At 40.0% G+C, this 17,292-nt stretch overlaps 1 protein-coding gene across 4 annotated transcripts in view; it reads left to right on the top strand.

Annotated features, from left to right (window-relative positions):
• The window catches only part of TBCK (TBC1 domain containing kinase), a 285,598-nt gene that overhangs the window by 251,464 nt on the left and 16,842 nt on the right, over positions 1 to 17,292 (top strand). For all 4 annotated transcript variants that reach the window (XM_043971552.1, XM_043971551.1, XM_043971553.1 and 1 more), the window contains one exon: positions 13,288 to 13,447. In XM_043971552.1, coding sequence (XP_043827487.1) covers positions 13,288 to 13,447 — 160 coding nt within the window. The remainder of the gene's footprint in view (positions 1 to 13,287; positions 13,448 to 17,292) is intronic.

Below are 17,292 nucleotides of genomic sequence, written 5' to 3' on the forward strand. Positions count from 1 at the left end.
TTGTCTTGGCAAGTAGTTCCCAAGTATTTTATATTGTCTACCGCTGCCTTAAATGAAATTTCTCTTTCTATCTCTTGCTGCTGGACTTTGTTGGTCATGTATAGAAATGCTGATGATTTATGTGGATTTATTTTATATCCTGCTACTTTGCTAAAGTTATTCATTGTTTCAAGTAATTTTTGAGTTGATTCTCTAGGATTCTCTAAGTATACCATCATATCATCTGCAAAGAGCAATAGTTTTGTTTCCTCCTCGCCTATTCTAATTCCTTTAATTCCTTCTTCTCTGATTGCTAAAGCTAGCATTTCTAGTACAATATTAAATAATAGAGGTAATAATGGACATCCCTGTTTCACCCATGATCTTATTGGGAAAGCCTCTAACTTATCTCCATTACATATAATGTTTGCTGATGGTTTTAGGTAGATACTGCTTATTATTTTAAGGAAAGCTCTACCTATTCCTAAACTCTCTAGTGTTTTTATTAGGAATAGGTGCTGTATTTTATCAAAAGCTTTCTCTGTATCTATTGAGATAATCATATGAACTGCCTGTAAGTCTTGAAGTGATCTCCGAGCCCTCAAAGCTATTGTACTTTCTACCTGGAGTCAATTAACTGGTGAAATGATAGTTTGGGCTGGTTTTTATTCACAGAGTTGACCAAATCAACCAGTGTTTTGACTTTGTATAGTTGAGCCAGACAAAATACAGTATCTTGTTTTTTAACTTATCTCCCTTTTTAGCATTTTTGGAGGCAGAATTGAAAAGTTTGTCTCTCCTATCTACAAACAGACTTTATAAAGATCTTTATTCATTTAAGTACGTTTGTTGTAAGACTTCCCCAAAATCATCTAAATACTTCTATTCTGATACATTCTAAGTAAAAGTCTCTAAAATTCTTGTATTTATTAAAAAACTTATTCTCCCATTAATCTTCATAGGCTAACTCTTGGTCCTTGCCAAAGTAAATCCTTGTAATTATAATTAAACTTTGGGATTTGTGGGACATTTCCAAGTTGTTTGATAAGAAGTTGATGTATATTTGGTATTAGTGTGGTCTTGAAATAATTCTGTTTTCTTTATGCCAAAATTTCTATTTTCTTTAGAGCAGAAGAAAAGAAGTTCTCTGCATTCACCATCACTTTCCCCAAAGTAAATTAATTTTGAATCATGCTCATAGTTAGAACCCAAATGTTTCATATTCTTCCTGTATAATTTTCATTTTTTGCTTTTCTTTTGCTGGTCATTTAAACAGGAACGCTTTGTCTATGGTACCTTTCCCATATTGATATAAGTAAACCAGTCCTTTAGCTTTTTTATAAATGGGATCTTTTAAAAACAAGTTCATAAATTTAGAGCTGGAAGAGACAGCACCAGCACCAAAACTCATATTCTGTGATGCCAAATCCAGCACCCTCTTATACTATAATGCTCCCCTAGCTTCCTATTATCATTTTAATCTGCCTCTATAAAATAATTTTAAGTATTGTAAATAGTCATCTACATTCAGAGGCTTAAAATCATCTTTGAACTCCCCTTTTCTAACAACCATCACAGTGTACAAGTCACATGAATTTAGCTAGAAGTGAGCTTGAACCAACTCACAAAAGCCAATTGTTAAATTTTCAATATAAACATTTATGTCTTAGAAATCTTTATAAAAAGGCATATTGCTTTGTAGATTGTCTTGACTTAAACTGATGAAGAAAACATTAATAATGCATATTAAACATTTAAATGTGTACATTTTTTGGAGAACCAGTTGTTAAACATTTATGCAGCACACCACCGAATTTGTACCTATCACAAAATTATATAGAATGAAACTAAGAAAGTTGAGAGGTCATCTAGTTCATCTCTCATTCTGAGAGAGATGAATCTTTTCTATGATATCCTTGACAAGAATACTTTCCAAAACATTCCCCGTCTGTCCTCTGCTTGAAATTCTGTGATAAGACCTCTTGCTTCCCCATGGGGCAATCCAGTCTGCTTTTAGACCACTCTTAATTGTTAGGAATTTCTTCAAAATCTTCCTTCTTTCTAAGGGAAGGGGCACATAGGATTACAACATCTTCCATATGACAGCTTTTAAAATACTTGAGGACAGCTGTTACATCTTCCCCAATGTTTCCTCTTCTCCAAAGTAAATGCCCCCCTTCTCTGACTGATCTTCATCAGTTCCCAAGTGATTCTGCCTCCACAAACTCTTTTATTATCCCCTAATTGGCCTGGTTGTCCTTCTCTGAATGAGCTCCATTTTGTCAATATGTCTCATCTAAAATGTGGCACCCAAAACTGGACACAATACAACAGATATAGTCCAACTAAAGTTGGGATTTGCCATGGAACTTAAAACCACCCTTGTTTGGGGCATGATTTTTCCATTAACATAGGCAAAGATCACCTTAGCTTTTCAGCCGCTATGTCAAAGTGTTCATTCTTGTAGATTTCCCAGTCCATCGAAAACCCCAAGTCCTCTTCACATGAATGATTTTCTGATTACCTCTCTTTCTCACTATATGCATGCAGTTGAATTTTTTTAAACCAAAGTGTAGAACTTTACATTTATCTGTAGTAAATCTTTATCTTATTGAATGCAGCTAATCAGTTCTTTTGAAATCTGATCCTTTCATCAGTATATTAATTATCCCTCCTTGCTTCTTGTCATACACAAACCTGATAAGCCTACTATCTGTGAACAAGGCAGCTTTAGGTATGAACAGAGTAGAATACTTCTACATTGCTACCCCTAAAAATATCTTCCCTACAGTCTCCATGGCAGATTTTTGGTCTAATTTAAGTAAAAATTGCTTGATTGTAGGTTCCTCATCAGTAGAGAGAGGTGTTCAAATTGAAGCCCATTACACTGACTGCTACCATTTTCTTTCTTCTCCTTCCTTGACCTCTTACAGATTGGTTTTGGGCCTTAACACTCAAATTAATTGCCAGATCCAGTGACCTTTTTTCAATCTTCCTCTTCTTGATCTCCCTGATAAAACTCTTGACTCCCCCCATCTCCTGAATACTCTCTTCTCCCTTGGTTTTCATGACACTGTACTATTTTAGTACCTCTCTTTTGTCAGATTGTTGTCCATATCCTGCTCCCCTTCCCCCAATGCTTGGATATATAGCAGAACTCCATCCTGGGCCTTCATCTTTTTCTGCTTTCTTTTTCTTAATGATTTTATCAGTTCACATGTATTCATTTCTCACTGCTTTGCAGTGGACACCCAAATCTACAAATTTAGGCCTTAAATCTCTCCTCTGCACACATCATGTACAACCAACTGCCTATTGAACATCTCTATCTCTATGCTCATAGCCATCTAAAATTCAACATATCCCAAACCGGAGCACATTCTATTCCCCAACCTACCTCTCTTTGTAAGTTTCCTATTTCTGTTAAGAATACCACCATCCTTCCAACGAGTTGCTTTCAACTTTTTTACTCTCCTTCACCCCACATATTGAATCAGTTGCTGAGTGTGATTCTGCCTCCATAGCATCTCTTATTTTATCCTGTATTCATTACATACCATCACCATCCTATTTCAATCTTTTCTCACCTCTTGTATGAACTACAACAGTAGACTTCTAATTTGGCCTCCTGCTTTTGGTATTTCCTCTCTCCACTCCAAACACAGCTGCCAAACTGATATTTCTACAACCCAGATCTGACCATGTCATTGATCCTCTCCTGAAGGTTGGCTTCTTCAGTAGCTCCTGTGTCTCTAGAAACAAATACATAATCTTATGTTTGGCATGGAAAGCCCAATCTTTATGGACTAATTTCCCATCATTCCCCTTAACACACCTTACACTCTAGACAATCAATTAATCAGCTACTTAATAGGCATCTACTATGTGCCAAGCACTATGCTAAGTGCTAGAGATGCAAAAACAAAAGCAAACCAGAACTAGTTCTCAAAGAGCTTACATTCTATTGGGGGAGGGGGGGAATCAGCATGTTCATAAATGATGTATAGAACACCTACAAAGTAGATACAAGATAATAAGGGGAAAATAGGAAAGGCCTTATGTTGAGAGAGGTTCAAACTTGATTTGAGACTTTAAGTAAACTAGGTATTGTGAGAGACTGAGGTAAGGAAGGAAAATCTTCCAGACATGAGAGATGACTAGTGCAAAGTCACAGAGACGTGCACATGGAATGTAATTCATGGAGGACAGCAAGGAGACCAGTATGGCTGGACCAAGGAACACATAGTTGGGAGTCAGGCATAAGAAGTTTTCAAAGATAGGATGAGGTCCAGCTGTGATGTCAAACAAACAAAGTATTTTACCTTTCATAGTAGAAGTAATAGGGAGCTATTGAAATTTATGGGGTGGAGGGGTGGAGAGTAAAGATGGTCAGACTATGATTTAGAAAAATCCCTTTAGGGGCAGCTAGGTGGCACAGTGGATAGAGCACCGGCCCTGGAGTCAGGAGTACCTGAGTTCAAATCCGGCCTCAGACACATAACACTTACTAGCTGTGTGACCCTGGGCAAGTCACTTAACCCCAATTGCCTCACTAAAAATAAAAAAGAAAAATCCCTTTAGCAGCAGTGTGGAGAATGGTCTGGAATGGATAATGAATTCAGTTTGTGATGCTTATGGGAATTAGCCTAGCTGACCCTCAGAAATGCTCCACTGTGATGGTAATGAAGGAGCCTGTAAATTGTTTTCATATGTGGAAAGGTGATGTAGGCTTTAAGGAGTTGTATTCTTCAGTAGTTCTAAATATTTAGCACTTAGAATTTCCTGGAATTGATGTTGTGTAGTCTGATTGATATAAATATTGATCCAGTGTCTAAACAGAAACCCTTTGGAAGAGACTCATTCTCATTTTGTTGAAGTCAGACCTGCTGTTCTGCACCTTTAGTCCTAAACATGGTCTGTAACTGTCAGAAATGGTGGGTCAGCTAGGTGGACAAGTGGAAAGAGCACTGGCCCTGAAATTGGGAGGACCTGACTTCAAATCTCACCTCAGACATTTACTAGCTGTGTGAACCCTGGGTAAGGCACTTAACCCCAATTGCCTTAAACATCTGGGGCCATCTCCAGTCGTCCTGATATAGCTTTTGCCACTGGACTCTGGAGGAGAGAGTGAGGCCGGTGACCTTGCACAGTCCTCCCTCGCTTAAATCCAGTTCCCTGCAAATCATGACATCATCCCAATGTCATGGTCCTCTTCAGGAATGAAGGACAAACAACAACAACAATAACAAGCAGAAATGATCCAAAGGACGTAAGCTCCTCAAAATCATTAGAGCTATTGTGTCTCCACTGCCTAGCGTAGTCTTGATGCATCCGAAGTGCTTAATAAATGCTACCTGACAGACTGATTTGTGGTTGGAGACAAGTTGAATTTGACTTATCTAGTATTAACCCAAGGAGTATGGCGATCAGAGGCGTTACCTGAATGCCCCAGGGATATGTCCTTGCTCTCTGCTATTTTTAAGGGATGTCTTGGATAAAAGCATAGATGACATGCTTATCAGATTTGCAGATGTCTCAAGTCTATCAGATCCAGGTGGCAAGTGTAATGACAAAGAGGAGTCAAGGGAAGAGAAAGAGAATAAACATTTACATAGCACCTACATGTGCCAAGCACTTGTTACAAATATTATCTTATTTGATCCTTATAAAAACTGCAAGTTAGGTGCTGTTATTACCCTCATTTTACAGTTGACGATACCAAGGCAAACAAAAGTTAAGTAACTTGCCTAGGGTCACACAACTGCTAAGTAAGTATCTGAGGGAAGATCTGAACTCAGGTCTTCCTGACTCTAGGCCCAGCACCACCAAAAAGACCATGACAAGTTAGAACATGGAACCAAACCTAATAAGGTGAAATTCAACAGTGATAAATGTTAGCATATACTTGAATTCTGTCAGTTTCACCAGAACAAGAAGGGTACAATGTGACTAGACACCAGTCAATCTGAAAAAAGCCTGGGGGGGGGGGGGGACTGTAGGAAAGCTCAATGTGAGACAGTAATATAATTGGGAGGGAGAAGGAGGGAGAGAAAGGTGAATAAATAGAGCTAATGTGATCTTGGGCTACATTAAGAGAGTCATTGTTATAGAAGGATGGGGTTATAATTCCTTCTCCCATTGTACTTTATCCTAGTCAGACCACATCTGGAGTATTATCTTCAGTTCTGGGTCCCAGCAGAGAAGAACAAACAATGGTAAAGATGATGCCATGATCACTTGAAAGATTGTTTAAACCAGAGACGAGAGAATTGGGGGCAGGGGGAACTTGGATGGTGCTTTCAAGTATTTTCAAATACTTGTCAAGATAAAGGCAGTTATAAGGTTGTACAATAAGTCAGACAACACATACACAGATGCCCTTGAGTTCCACCATTAGGTACAATGCTGCTTTAGCAACATTTCGATGCAAGGACAACGGATAGAAGTTACAGAAAGGTAGAAAACTTGATGTAAAGAAAATTTTCCTAACAACGATAACTGATGGGATGGACTGCCTTATAGGCTCTCCATCATGAGAGGTCTTCAGGCAAAGCCCTGGAGGTGTTAAGACTAGAGGTTTCATGAGTTCTACTAGATGAAAGGCAGCAGAGTGTGGCAGATAGGACACTTGACTTGCAGTCAGGAAGACCTATCTTCAGGGGGTTGTGAGCTATGTAATCCTAGGCGGATCGCTTGGCCCCTCCCGGCCTCAGCTCCTCACCTGTTAAATGAGGGGGTTTACCTCCATAGACATCCCTTCCATCTCTAAAGCTATTATACTAGGGTCCTGCCCATTGGATTTCTAAAAAATGAGGTACATCACCCCACAGCAGATGTTACTTTTAGTACAACCTCACTGAGAACAAGATCTATGCTCTGCCAAATATCTCTTCCATGACACAATCCCACAGTAGAGCCTTCTGCTGGGTAACTAATGATCCCAGCCTGATGCCCCATGCAAATTGTGCAGCTAACTCTCTCTCCTGCTAATAGGGATAAGTCCTGGTATTCTTGGAATTTAAAGACACAGAGATTTTTAAGCAGGATGCTATATCTTTCTCCCAATCGTTCAGAGCCAGAGTGGCCATTTTTCCCCCACAACCAGATTGAAAACTGCAGTTTTGGATTTTTTAGGAATTGTTTTCAACACCTTGCTACCTGAATGTAGTCACATGATGACAGTAAAATTGGCAAGCAGGTGTATTTGGGGGCCATGTAATTCTCCCTGTGGCCCATAAGCATCAGCCAGTATCTCTCTAGTGGCAAAGGAATTTGAAAATGAGATGAATGAACTCCTTTTTTTTTTTTTTTTTAATCCTCCGTGCTTAGCACAGTGCCTTTACGTGTGTCTTTGGCAGCTGTGTGAAGCTGCGAATAGGGTGCAGGGCCTGGAGTCAGGATCACATCTTCCTGAGTTCAAATTTGGCCTCAGACACTTACTAGCCATGTGACTTAAGTCACTTAACCCTGTTTGCCTCAGTTTCATCATCTGTAAAATGAGCTGGAGAAGGAAATGGAAAACCTCTCCAGTATCTCCACTGGGAAAACACCAAAAGGGATCACAAAGAGTCAGACACAGGGCAACTAGATGGCACCATGGATAGAGTACAGGGCTTGGGGTCAGGAGTTCAAATCTGGCCTCATACACATACTGGCTGTATGACCCTCAGCAAGTCACTTAACAAATGTTTACTGACTGACTGATTGACTAATTTCTGGGCCACCCCTCTATTAACACTTAACTCTTGCTAAAGCAACATAGTACTGTATGGTGAAACACCCCTCTCAAGGGCATCTGTAAAAGTGTGCAATGTCTGACTTATTGTCCCATAACTACTTTTTTTTAACAAGCAACAGCATGGCAGGATTCTTAAACCCCCAATGCAGAGAATTAATGTGTCTGTCTAAACTGCAAAGAAAGTAATAAGGTGACAGCCCTAATCTAAAAATATGTAGAGTGCTGTGTTCATCTCTAAACTTAGCTTAGCATGCAGGACCTGTACCTACTTGTCTTTTCCATTAACGTCCACTAGAATGAAACCTAAAGTCCCTAGGGCAAAGGGAAAGTGCTTATCTCAGAATATAATTAACCACCCCAATCTCTCTGCCAGATTCATGGCAGAATTGAGCACAGTTAGCTTGGGTCAGAGGACTTTGAAGGATTCATCTATCCATAAACTGGCAGTTCCTTCACTACCCCATCACTTACCCTGCCCTATCCACACAAAAACTGCAACATTTCATGATGTGCTTATTTTTCAGAGGCTTAATTTTTTCATATGTGTAATGGGAAGATCTGGGAAGTTGATAAAAGAAATATCTTCAGTAGTCTTAAAAATCATGGGAATGAGAGTAAAAAATGTCCACTTCATGTTACACACTTTTCTCTTCCTTAACCCATAAGAATTTGGGAATGACCAGGGGAAATCAGTTACTTCAGTTTATGCAGATGGTCTAATTTGATTAAACAAAACTTTATGGTCATTGTAAAGGCACTAATGTGCAACTAGGCCACCCCCATTCTTCCTGCCCTATTTGGCAATATTTTAGTTAAGGATGAAAAATTCCAAGATGCCCATTCATAAGGTTTCATGCTTACCCAAACTTATTTGGACTGGAAGTTTCATAAGGCTGTTCTTGGATATTTTCCAGTACTTTTTTTTTGGGCTACAATGAGAATAATGGAAGACACCATTTTTCCCTTCTTATATTTTCTCCTGGCCACGCGTGTGCGTGTGTGTGTGTGTGTGTGTGTGTGTGTGTGTGTCCCTTCTGTTAACTAAGCTTGGAAAGTTCAGAGGAAGATGACATTTTTTAAAAGGATTGGCCTTATTCTGAGTTTTGTTATGGGCCACCTGTCCCCAGTCTGTTAAATTCTGCCTGTGGTCTTATTTTATTAAACATGTCATTATTCATATACATCATTGCTTTGCTATTAAAACACTAAGAAAAAAAAGAAAATTTTACTAGCTGTAAAGTGGTATTTAATAATTGCAGCAACTGTCTCTGGCAACCTGATTTAGGACTGATAAATAAAGATAAATTCTCTAGACTTTTTCAAGTTGCCAGGTTGTTAATTTGTGGTGTGGGAAGCTTTGATTTTAGGGTACTTATTTACCAAAGTGAAAGTACTGTCAAGGCACTTATGTGCTGAAGGCAGAATTGCTGTTGTTTGTTCATGGAAACTACTATTTTTTGCAAGCTGAGTGTGTCCAAACCTTTAAACTCCCTGTGCTGATGAAATCCAAGAGGGGATGTATCAGTCATCATTAATTCTTAGCCTCTTCTAAATTAGGTTCACTAAGCAACGACCACCAGGAAGTTGGAGTCGCTCTTATCTCTCTTTGATATTTCCTCAAGTTTTGTGATGCCATTTCCTCATGAAAATATCAAATGTTTTTTATTCTCTCTCAAAAAAAAAAGTAAGAATAGGAAATGATCAGTCATCACAACTATTGCAAGGGAAAGTAGCCACAGATTTAGACTATACTTACTCCCACGCTGCAACATACACACACACACACACACACACACACACACACACACACTCACATATCACAAAGAAAATGAAAAAAGAACCCTCAAACAGAAAGAGTAGCAGTTAATGTTAAAAAATGAAATGCAGCTCAGGAAACAGTGGTAACCATCGGGTCAAGAAAAATTATTGGCAATTTTCTCTGTCTCCTTTTGGACAAGTGACTAAATGAGATGTTCTTAAGGACTCCCCCTCGCTTCTGCCTTCTTTGTCAAACTTGCCTGAGTGTTCTGGTTCTTTTTAATATATATGAATACATATCCTAATGATTTCATTCAGGTTGGCTGACGGGAGAGAAATGAAGATACTGAGGTTTTTTTGAATGGGTTTATTGTTAAGCCTTTGATATGGCTTGAGAAAAAACAAAGCATAAGCTCTCCATGTGAGATTGGCACTAGAGAAACAAAAGCGCTTTTGTGATAACTCTTGTGAAGAGGAGTCTGCCTTCAAAGGAGGACAAACTTCCATGGATGCACAAGCATCTTTTCAGGTTTTTCAGCTAAGATAGGTAGTTAAGGGAAAGAAGAAAAATGCATTATAATTACATTTGATATCTGTAAAGATGCATTGTGAAAAGCAATCCCCGAGGGTTTCCTTCCTGCTTCCTTTTGTGCTTTTTAGATCTCAGAGGGTCAATGAGAAATACTGCAGTGGCAGGAAGAGTACAGAAACACAGGTGCTAGTAATGCCTATGACTGTATCCCCAAAGGAACAGCAGCATCGCCCCCCTTTCAAAGGGAAAACAGCTGAAAAGAGGAAGAGTCAGCTGGATCTAACAGAGAAAAACTAGAGCATCCTCAGCCAGACAGGCAGAAGTACTCACTCTCTAAGGGTCCTGACTCATTTAGTACTTGTTTTTCTGAACTTCAGCAGGTCCCTAAACACTATTCCCTAAGGAATTTCATGGTCAGTTATTTGCTTCTTTGTATCCCAAACTGAAGTGTCGGGTCCACAAGCATTTTTTTTTTTTTAGTGAGGCAATTGGGATTAAGTGACTTGCCCAGGGTCACACAGCTAGTAAGTGTTAAGTGTCTGAGGCCGGATTTGAACCCAGGTACTCCTGACTCCAGGGCCGGTGCTCTATCCACTGCGCCACCTAGCTGCCCCTCCACAAGCATTTCTTAAGGTCTTACTATATGTCAGGCCCTGTGCTAAGTGCTGGGGTATGCCAAAGAGGGCAGAAGCCATCCTTTCCCTCGAGGAGCTTTCATTCATACAACCTGTAAATGCAAATTAGGTGGAAAGTATTCTTAAAAGGGAAGGCAGTGGCGTCTGGGGGGACCAGGAAAGGCCTTCAGCAGAAGGCAGGATATGAGCTCAGATTTGAAGGAAGCCAGAAAAGCTTGAAAAGAGGTGAAAGGAAAAGCATTAGAAGCATGAGGCCAGTTGACAAGGTGCAAAAACAAGAAATGTCTTGTTGGAAGAAAAGCCTAGGATCATAGAGTGCATAGAAGATAATAACATATAAGATTGGAAAGGTAGGAAGGGGCCAGGTTTTGAAGAGCTTTGGATGTTAAAGGACTCTATATTTGATTCTGATGGTAATAGGGAGTCACTAGAGTTTATTGAACAGAGGAGTGACATGGTCAGATAGGTGCTTTAGAAAAATCTCTGTGGTGAGCAGGATGCTCTCAGAAAAACCTGGAAAGACTTAAATGAACTGGTGCAAAGTGAAATGAACAGAACAGGAGAACATTGTACACAGTAACAGTAGTATTGTGAGATGATCAGCTGTGAATGACTTAGCTGTTCTCAGCAGTACAGTGATCCAAGAGAACTCCGAAGGACTTATGATGAAAAATGCTACACCCAGAGAAAGAACTGATGGACTCTGAATACATATTAGAGCTTACTTTTTTTTTAACTTTTTTTTTCTAATTCAAAAGTGGGTGTGTGCATTTTAGTACCTGTTTACCATTCCTTCCATTAGGAGACTTTAAATTGAGATGTCCTTCTGTCACAAACAATCTGAACCTGTGATCTTGCATGAGTTTTCTATGGGTTGGGTCCCTTGGTTTGAGGTATAAATATACTTCCAATATGAATAATGAAATGTTTAATAAAATAAAACCACAGGCAGAATTTAACAGATTGGGGACAGGCGGCCCATAACAAAACTCAGAATAAGGCCAAACCTTTTAAAAAATGTTATCTTCCTCTGAACTTTCCAAGCAGGTTTTTTTCTTTTTGCTCTGTGTTTGCTTTTACAATATGACTAATATGGAAATATGTTTTGCATGACTATACATGTATAATCTATATCAAATTGCTTGCCTTCTCAATGAGGAGGGTGGGGAGTGAGGGAGAGAATTTGAAGCTCAAAAATTTAAAAACGAATGTTAAAAATTGTTTTTACATGTACCTGGAGAAAAATAAAATACTAAATAAAAAAGACAATAAAAAGGGGGGAAAGAAAAATTACTTTAGCAGCTCTGTGAAAGATGGGTTGGAGAGATTCAAGTCTGAGAGACCATGCTTTTATTTGGTGCGGTTTTTTTGTTTATTTTTTTGCAGGGCAACAGGGGTTAAGTGACTTGCCTAGGGTCACACAGCTAGTAAGTTTCAAGAGTCTGAGGCCGGATTTGAACTCAGGTCTTCCTGAATCCAGGACTGGTGTTTTATCCACTGTGCCACCTAGCTGCTCGCCTTTTTTTTGTTTGTTTTTTTTTGTTTGTTTTTTGAGACCATACTTTTATAACAAGGTCAAATGACATTCAGTAAAGCGCTTTGTAAAACTTAAAATACTATATAAATGGCAACTAATATTACTATAATTATCATCTATTTGCATATCTTCCCCCATCAAGGAAGATTTCAAATCATTCATACATTTTCATCTAATGAAACTCAGTAATAATTTTCCTCATAATAATGTTCTCTTGTACATGGCCACAGAGCCCCCCAGTCTTTCATGGGGACAGTAGAACAGTTGTGCTGTTCTCCTACTCTCTCACTATGCAGAAAGCCCCCCTCCTTTCCCAGTCATACAAGCTGCAGCCTCCTGGAATCTGCCTTGGCTCCCTCCATTGTCATTTAGGTCATGCTTTTCTTTGCTGCTTCCAAGATCGTGGTGTCTGAAGATTTGCCCATAGGCCCCCAACAGGAGAGTGTTTGTGGTGAAAGGATGTAATCTGACTCACTTTCTTCTTCCTACTAAATCTTGACCCAACTCATCCTCTCCTTAGAGTGGTTACCTCAGAAATATGTGCTGATGGAGGCATAGGTTAAGGGACTCTGATTATAACAAAGATCAGCTTCTTCTTTGCCATTTCTGTTCTCAGAGGCTGATTTAACAAGGGTCACACACTAGGGAGGATCAGACATGGGCACTGAATCCACAACTTCCCATTGTACCACAATGCCTCTCACGTGTATTCATGTGCAATTGATAGAATGATAGGCCTGGAGTCAGGAAGACCTGAGTTCAGATCTAGCCTTACGTACTAGCTATGGAACCCTGGACAGGTCACTCTTTGTTTGCCTCAGTTTCTTTATCTGTAAAATGGGAATAATAGCACTTACCTCCCAGGTTGCTGTCCTCACAGAATGCAGCAGAATGCTTTCTTAGAAAGTGCCTAGCATACAGTAGGCACAATATAAATGCTAGCTATCATCATCATCATTAATGGATCCTCCTGTAGTGATCCTAAATCTAATGTGGCATAAATATTAGGATTGTATGTTTTCCTGATACTTCTCTAAAGATAAGGCTTTCCCATCATTCCCATGTCTGTACTCACACTACTGAATTTTCCTTGACCTTCCTTTCTCAGTTTTAATCGAGGCCATATTTCAGGCAGCATCAGCATTCCCTTCAACTCTGCATTCACCACAGAAGGGGAGCTCTCCCAGGGCCCTTCCACGGCCATGCTCCAGAACTTCAAAGGGAAAGTTATCGTCATCGTAGGAAATGTGGCAAAACATACAGCAGAGGTAAGTCGATCCCTGGACAACATATCCTTACCTGCAAACAAGTAAGGTACTTACTTGATACTTTTTCCATTGGGTGGGAGAAAGGAATAGGGTATTCCTTTTTTTTCCAATGTTCCCCATCAAGATCATTAGTGGGTTTCTTTCCTACCCACTTTCTGAATTCTCAAGGGAGGGATCAGTATTACTAAGAGAAGACTGAGCAGAAGTACTGTCTTAAACATCATAAAAGAAGCTGGACCTTCAAGCAGCGGGGTAGATGTAGGGCTTGGGGAAGACTGACCCCTTCTGCAACAGGCCTCTGATGGCTTTTTGTGAAGCAGCTGTAGTGATGGCAGATTGAAGATGAAAATTCTTGGTGTATGGGTTATTCTTTATCCTGGATTCAGAGCTTTCTCACAAGAGAGATTAGAATAAAATTAACTTCAAGAATGAGGATTTTTTGAAATGAAGATGGGCATCAACTCATGTCTTCTTCCAAACTGCACAGTCCAGTGATGCAGACATTGCCATTGGGGATAATTCATATCTGGAATTCTCCTGGCCAGAGGCCATTTCAAACAAGCATGACTTCTTCTTCTTGGAAGCTTTGTCTCACATTCTCCAGTTAGAACCAAATGCACACTGGCCCCCATGATGAATCTAGGCTTCCCATGTTACAGAAAAGCTGATTTAGGTGGGCTGAGAGCATCATAACCTAAATGAATTTTAGTGGGAGATCAGAAGTCACTAATTGCTCCTTTCATCCCCAAAGGTCATCCTCAGGACCCATCATCAGGAGAGGACAACATAAACCCAACTGATTCATGGGTAGTCAGTGTCTCATAGGAGTAAACATCCAGCTTAATGTTGCATTTCACATAAATTAGAGGAAATGGAAGCAAGAAGTTGGTTTTTAGAATCAACGTGGCATAGTAGATAGAAATAGACCTAGAGTGAGGAAGATCTGAGTTATAATTTGACCTCAGACTCTTACTAACTATGTGAACCTGGGTGAGTAATTTAACCACTGTCTGTCTCAGTTTACTATTCTGTAAGGGGCACCTAGTTGGCACAGTGGATAAAGCACTGGCCCTGGAGTCAGAAGGACCTGAATTAAAATCTTACCTCAGACACTAGCTGTGTGACCCTGGGCAAGTCACTTAACCCCAAATGACTTAAACATCCAGGGCCATCTCCAGTCATCCTGATCTATATCCTGTCCTTGGACCCAGGTGGCTCTAGAAGAGAAAGTGAGGTTGATGACCTTGCACAGTCCTCCCTCACTTAAATCCAATTCACTGCAAGTCTCATGTCCATGAAGTCACAGTCCTCTTTGAAAACAAGGGACAAAAAACAATAACTCATCTATAAAATGAAGAAGATAATAACACCTAACCCTCAGGGTTGTCATAAAGATAAGATGTGATAATATTTGCAAAGCACTTTGCAAAACTTAAAGCACTGTATAAATGCTACCTATTTTACAAAAAATATGTACATTAGTGCAAGTTAAGCTCCCAGCTCTTCAAACCTACTTTCTACATCAGTGGATATTAGTGCATTTATCCTTTTAAAAAGGTAAATAGGAAGCAGAGGTCTTCAAGTTTCCAATAATTCATTTCCTGGCATCTAAATTTGAGGAAGTAAATATCTAAATAAGAAAAGTCGGTCAAAGATTATTCTAAATGTTAAGTGCTCACAGCAACTCTTACAAGTGTATCAAACTATCCAATCATTCTTGTAAATAAGCACCAGCAAGTTTGAGGGTATATCAATCTATCAACATTTATTAAGCACCTACTATATGCATATAGAGCAGCTAGGTGGCACAGTAGATAGAACACTGAGCCAGGAGTCATAAAGACCTGAGTTCAAATCTGGACTTAAACACTTACTAGCTGTGTGACCCTGGGCAAGTCACTTAACCCTATTTGCCTCAGTTTCCTAATCTGTAAAATGAGCCAGAGAAGGAAATAGCAGACCACTCCAGTATCTCTGCCAAGAAACCCCCCAAATGGGGTCACAAAGAGTCAGACAAGACTGAAAATGGTTCAGCAACAACAGAGGTTTTTCATTTATCCTTGTTCATTTTCAGCAACAACAAAAATTCCTAGGGCATCCTCTGTCTTGAATAGTAGAATAGAGCAGGCACCATGGGCTGTGTGAGCCAGTATCTTAGCTCTATCATTAGTCATACAGTGAACTCTTACAGGCCAGGTACCACTCTATCATCTTCTAAGGCACCAGGTGGATATAAATAACTATAGTGTAGTTATAGAATTGGAGTCAAAGACCTGAGTGTGAGTCCCTCTTCCTAGACCATGCACAAATCATTTAATCTGCCAGAACCCCAATTTCCTCAGAGGTAAAATGGGGATAAGAGGCTATAAGGCATCATGGTTCAGTGGATAGGACCCTGGATGTGGAGTCAGGAAGACCGGGGTTGAAATTCTACCACATACACTTATTATGTTACCCTGAGCAAGTCATTTAACTTCTCTGTGCCTCAATTTCCTTGTTTGTAAAATAGGAGAGAGGATGGATCCGTGTTCTTATGATCCTTCCTACCCCAAGAATTGTTGTAAATGTTATTGTGCTATATGGACGTCAGCTAGGAGCAACAGAGTAGCCTAATGGAATTAATTATCTCCCCAGGGGTAGGGGGAGACTAGATTCTTTACGTGTGTCTGTCCTTTGGTTTAATTTCTCCAGGAGAAGGTTCCCTGACTTCCCCCAGAAAACTTCTGAGGTGCCCCAGGCCCATAACAGTAGCCAAAGACCTTTCAAAAAGGTACAGTCTACACTTGCTCTGCAGGTGTATGTCCCAGCTAGCACTGATTATTTGGGCTGCCTTGGTTTGAAGGAAGCAAGATAACAATTGTCCTGAACTGAAGCCAGTCCTTGGCAGCTGGAAGACCACTGGCTTAAAAACCTTAGTCAAGTGCTAAGAAGAGATGCTGGAGGCGCTGACGCTAGGCATCATGACAAACAGGGATTTCAAAAGACTGTGATGTTTTGCCAAGTCCAAATTTGGGCTTGGCAATTCTTTTTTTGTTAGCAAGACAGGAGGCACTGATTTTAATTCTTCTGATTTTACCTCCTTAGAAAGTTACTATTTTGAAAAGAAGCAAGAGCAAGTCAAATGTGGCTGAGCCATTGAAAATTTACAGGTGGCAATATGGCTCCTGAAAACTCTAGGAGAAAGTAAATGAGCCATTTGTTTAGTGTGCACCTGCCGGAAATTCTAGTTGCTTGTTTGCTATGAGAATTATGTAGGAGTCTGAAGGAATTGCTCTTGAAAGACCAAATGTGTTGGAAGTTGGAATTTACAAAGAACAGAAGGAACAGTCAGCCAATGAGCATTTATTAAACACTTACTGTGTGCCAGGCATTCTGCTAAGTGCTGGGGATACTAAGAAAAGGCAGCTGTGGGAATGACCACTTATTAAAATAAGTGTCTATAATTAGAAGGTATTTGACACCATGCAAATTATGCCTCTACTAACTACTCTGCATAATTTAAATTGATTTCCTGCAAGGCAAGGGGACCAGCAAGGTTCAAGTCTGGTCTCTGATGCATACTATCTGTATGACCCAAAGCAAATCATTTAATTTCAAGAAGGGAAGGAGGAAGGGAGAGTGGGAGGAAGACAGGAAAGAGGGAGGGAGGAAGGAAGGAAAGGAGGAAGGAGCGAGGGAAAGAGGGAGGGAGACAGATAGACAAGCATTTATTAAGCACCTGCCAGGCCCTGTGCTAAACATTTTACAAATATATCTCTTTGAGAGCACCCAGCTGCCTCTGATCAGGAGGTGCCAGTCGGCTTTGGTAGAGGGGCTTATTCACTCAGAGCTCCCCGCACCAATCA

This window comes from Dromiciops gliroides, chromosome 6 (genome assembly GCF_019393635.1).
Source record: "Dromiciops gliroides isolate mDroGli1 chromosome 6, mDroGli1.pri, whole genome shotgun sequence".
Classification (NCBI taxonomy): domain Eukaryota; kingdom Metazoa; phylum Chordata; class Mammalia; order Microbiotheria; family Microbiotheriidae; genus Dromiciops; species Dromiciops gliroides.